This window comes from Nanorana parkeri, unplaced genomic scaffold (genome assembly GCF_000935625.1).
Source record: "Nanorana parkeri isolate BGI_ZX_2015 unplaced genomic scaffold, ASM93562v1 scaffold753, whole genome shotgun sequence".
NCBI lineage: Eukaryota > Metazoa > Chordata > Amphibia > Anura > Dicroglossidae > Nanorana > Nanorana parkeri.
Genome location: NW_017307021.1, coordinates 762,398 through 766,228, shown reverse-complemented (window position 1 = coordinate 766,228; position 3,831 = coordinate 762,398). Strand labels below are relative to the sequence as shown.

At 39.5% G+C, this 3,831-nt stretch overlaps 1 protein-coding gene across 1 annotated transcript in view; it reads right to left on the bottom strand.

Moving 5' to 3' along the window:
* Positions 1 to 398: 398 nt before the first annotated feature.
* TM9SF3 (transmembrane 9 superfamily member 3) overlaps positions 399 to 3,831 on the bottom strand; it is a 51,079-nt gene continuing 47,646 nt past the window's right edge. The window contains exons 14-15 of the mRNA XM_018564471.1: positions 2,842 to 2,918; positions 399 to 1,062 (exon numbers count right to left, since the gene is read on the bottom strand). Of these exons, the coding sequence (XP_018419973.1) occupies positions 995 to 1,062; positions 2,842 to 2,918 (145 nt within the window). The 3' untranslated portion in view covers positions 399 to 994. The remainder of the gene's footprint in view (positions 1,063 to 2,841; positions 2,919 to 3,831) is intronic.

Below are 3,831 nucleotides of genomic sequence, written 5' to 3'. Positions count from 1 at the left end.
CTTAATAAACCTGTACATCCAAATACATTTGGGATCTAAACCTAAGTTACATTATTTAATGTTATATACACATCTTCCCATATTTACGTAAAGCCTTCATTGAAACCCCAACAAAATAAAAAAATATGGAAAAAAAAACAAATTATTCCAAAACATGAAAAAAAAAAGAACATTGAAAGGATGGGGGTTACTATCAGATTCCGTTAAAATGTCTTATGTAGACCTCACATGGGTCATAAAAACATATTTTACTATACAGTGAATTACAGTGCCGAGAACAGCTGTTTTCAGCCCTCTTTGGATGGATTCTTAAAATGCAGTTTCATGTTATTCTTTCAGAGATAAATATGTGGGGAATTGGTCCAAATACATGGAAAGCTGTTATTTTACATGCAGTTTTTTCAGTTGTCTTGCCTCGAGAATACGAAATGGTTGCAGGTTTACTGCACGGCACAAACTGGTAAGAAACCCACAGGCAAAATATAAAACAGACATTTCTAAAGCGGCAACAAAAATGAAAGAAAAAAAAAAAGGAAGATTCCTGGAACAGCCATCTTATAGAGTGTTAAGAAGGTACCAAGAAGACTACTAATCAACTAGTTTGAGCAGCCAAGATTCCCTCTTATTTATTGAATGGAACAAATGCTTTAAATAAACTGCGTGTCCTCTTCACTGAAGAGAGCTAGTCTATTCATCTTTTATGAGCTAGTTTTTTTTTTTTTCTTTTTTGTTTTTTTTGGGGAAGATCAGCCATGTACTGTAGTAATGCTTACTGCATATAATCCAAGCATTTGCTGTGACCAGTTGGAGAGAGCAGTCTGTAAGAAAACTAGGATCAATGAAAGAGATGCCATTTTAAGCCATCCACAGAACGGAGACCAACACAGTACCCAGTGTTAAAACCCAATCTCTTCTGGCACTAATGTGCATGTTTCACCCCCAGCCCTGGAAAAAAGTAGTAACTGATCCACAGTTCCAATTCCCGCTGGATCTCTCAGTCAATTTTCACATTAGTGTAAATTTTCCGGACAAAGGCACTTGTTCCCATGTAACCAATCGCTCCTATTGGAGGGAAAGAAAGAAAAATTAGTAGCCTTACACTAATAGCTGCACAATAATATAATATGTAATAGATGTTTTAGTAATAATTACATTTGCAAACAAATTATTAAAGAAAAAGTTCTACTTCTGTCATTTTCTAAGTGCAAGTGACACAAAAATAGGCCTCTGCTTCTTATGGGCCCAGCCATATGTATATCATACAAGACTAATGGCCCATTCACACCTAAGGAGTCCATAGCAGTGCATTAAAAGATAACTATTTAGTAACCTTTTTATCCCATAGTTCTCTTTAGGGTCACGGGAGGCCATATACTAACCTCCTCCTGTGATCCAAAGCTCAGTATATCGCAGGCTATTGCCCGCGATATACTGAGAGCGCCGCAGCTGGGACGGATCCGACAGTACTGTCGAGATCCACCCAGCAGCGTGAGTGACAGCTGGCTCTGCCACTCAGCGTCAGCGCTGGTGGATCAGAGACGGTGGATTGTTGTGGGGTTTGGTGGGAATCCCTGCAGCGAGCAGTGACTAACAGTCACCGCTCATTGCAGAGAGACTATCGGGAAGTGAGCAGATCGGCTGCATGTTTCTGCTCACTTCCCAATCAATAGCGCCGACCTGCGACAGCTTCTTTGTCACAGGTCGGCTCTAACTATGGAAATCACTCACCTCATAGGTCTCCTATAAGGTGCGTTGCATTACATGTTAACGTGAAGCACCATTTTTCTTAATGGAGTTTACCACAATACGTTACCATAGGTTTTGGTGCATTTGAGGTGCACTGCGCTTGGACTGGTGATGGGGCTCTATTAGAAATATTATATTTAAAATTCAGTTTATATACAGCCCTAATTGAAATAAAGGTTTTTTTGCTGAGACTTCAAATAGGTTTTGGAAACCTGCTACTTTGCCCCATGCGCATTAGTTTAAAAAACTACTGATTGCCAATTACTTTGGGACTTGCATCGGGTACAGCAAGCTAGCTTTAAGTTAGTGTTTCCCAACTATGCAACAGCTAACAAGCCATGTTTCGTGCTTGTTGTACAGTTATATTATTTACATTGCCACAGTGAATAGTGCTGGACTTCTGTAAAAATTATATCTAAAATGGAGCTTATCCGATGTTTGTGTGGGTGTGCTTTTTGTCCCCAATTCCCCAAACCTTCCCAGTCGAAACACATACCAAAGACTACCCATAGAAACATTAAATGCGCATTTTCAATATGAATGAGGTAAGGAGAACAGACCATAAAACTTGGCTTAAGAAAAGAAAAAATCTGACTGCATATGCCTCAGAAAGTGCTTAAGATTTTACTGCCGCTATATAAATAAAACAATTACATTCTCTAAACTATAATCTGCAGACCCTTCAGAGAAAAATCAAAGGGCTCTTATAAAATGTGCCCTTCATCCATTATGCAGTTGAATCTGAAAATCTTTTACATACAGAACGCCTTCTTATCAAACAAAGTACATTAACAAGCTTTGAATGAAGTTCCCAACAGGTGTTAGTTTTATTTGCTCCCCCTAATTATGGACTAAACAACTTCAAAGCAATGTTTTTTGTGTAAAACACCGAAGCTATCAATTTACTAGTAATTGGTTACATAGTTGAACCTGTTTATAATCACAGCTCACACAGCGTCCCCAAATAGTCCAATGTGTGCTTGCCTTTACTGTAAATTGTTCTTAAAGCAATAAATACACTGCAAAACATTCTTCCTACATATCCTAGAAATCAATTTTCATTAAATACAAACTGTACAAACAGGACAAACTTACCACACATAATTCCCAAGGCGGTACTAAAAACTGCCATATATCCAAAGTAAAATGATGTTTGAAACAATCCATACATTCTGTTTTTCAGAACAAACAAAAGGGAGAAAGTTAATTTACAGATCAGTATTAAGGTTTTCATATTGCTAACAGCTACCAACAAAACCAAAGTCAGGACAAAGTTGCAACACCCTACATAAATCTGTTACTGCATCGAGTCTCAATACACAATGCCATTGCTCAGAAGTAAAGTAGAAGTCAATACAAATGTATTAAGATCCCACACACAATTAAAATTAGACAAATGCCATTTTGATGTATATAAAAGGTCAGTGTCATTTGGAATCGTATTGTTATAAAAATAAATGCAGATCGGGTTTACATGATTTAAAATAAATAGGACGGGCACAGGAATTTATACTATTGGGTTATACACTGCCACCTAAAGGAGGATTGGACACTGGCAAAATGCAGTTCAGCCCAGGATAACCCCCCCTACTTCCATCATGCCTCAGTTAAGTGGCAATGCACTAGCTAGAACATGAACATAAACACAGAGGGGTGAGACCTGTGCCGCTCAATGACTGCAGAAAAAAAAAATTATTTAATAGCAATTACACAAGTCCTATTCAGAAACTGTTGGGACATCCAAAAGCAGTCCAGCTGGGGGGGCAGGAAACAACTTCACATTAACCCTAGGGCAGGGCTCAAAATGTCAAGTCCTGAGCTACTAGCCAGGCCTTAAGAGTTACTCGCCACCAGTCGCCCCACCTGACCCCTACCGTGCCCCGCCCTTAACTCCGCCAGGTCAGTGGTGTGACACAGAGAACAGTAACAATGCAGAGTGCAGAGGCCAGCGGTGTGATGCAGAGTACAGAGGCCAGCATTGTAATGCAGAAAAAAGCAATGTATCCTCCATGTCCCAGGTGTCCTGCTTCTCCCGTGCTGTCCTTCCAGCCAGTAGCAGCTCTGCAGTCTTCCTCCCAGCCTATG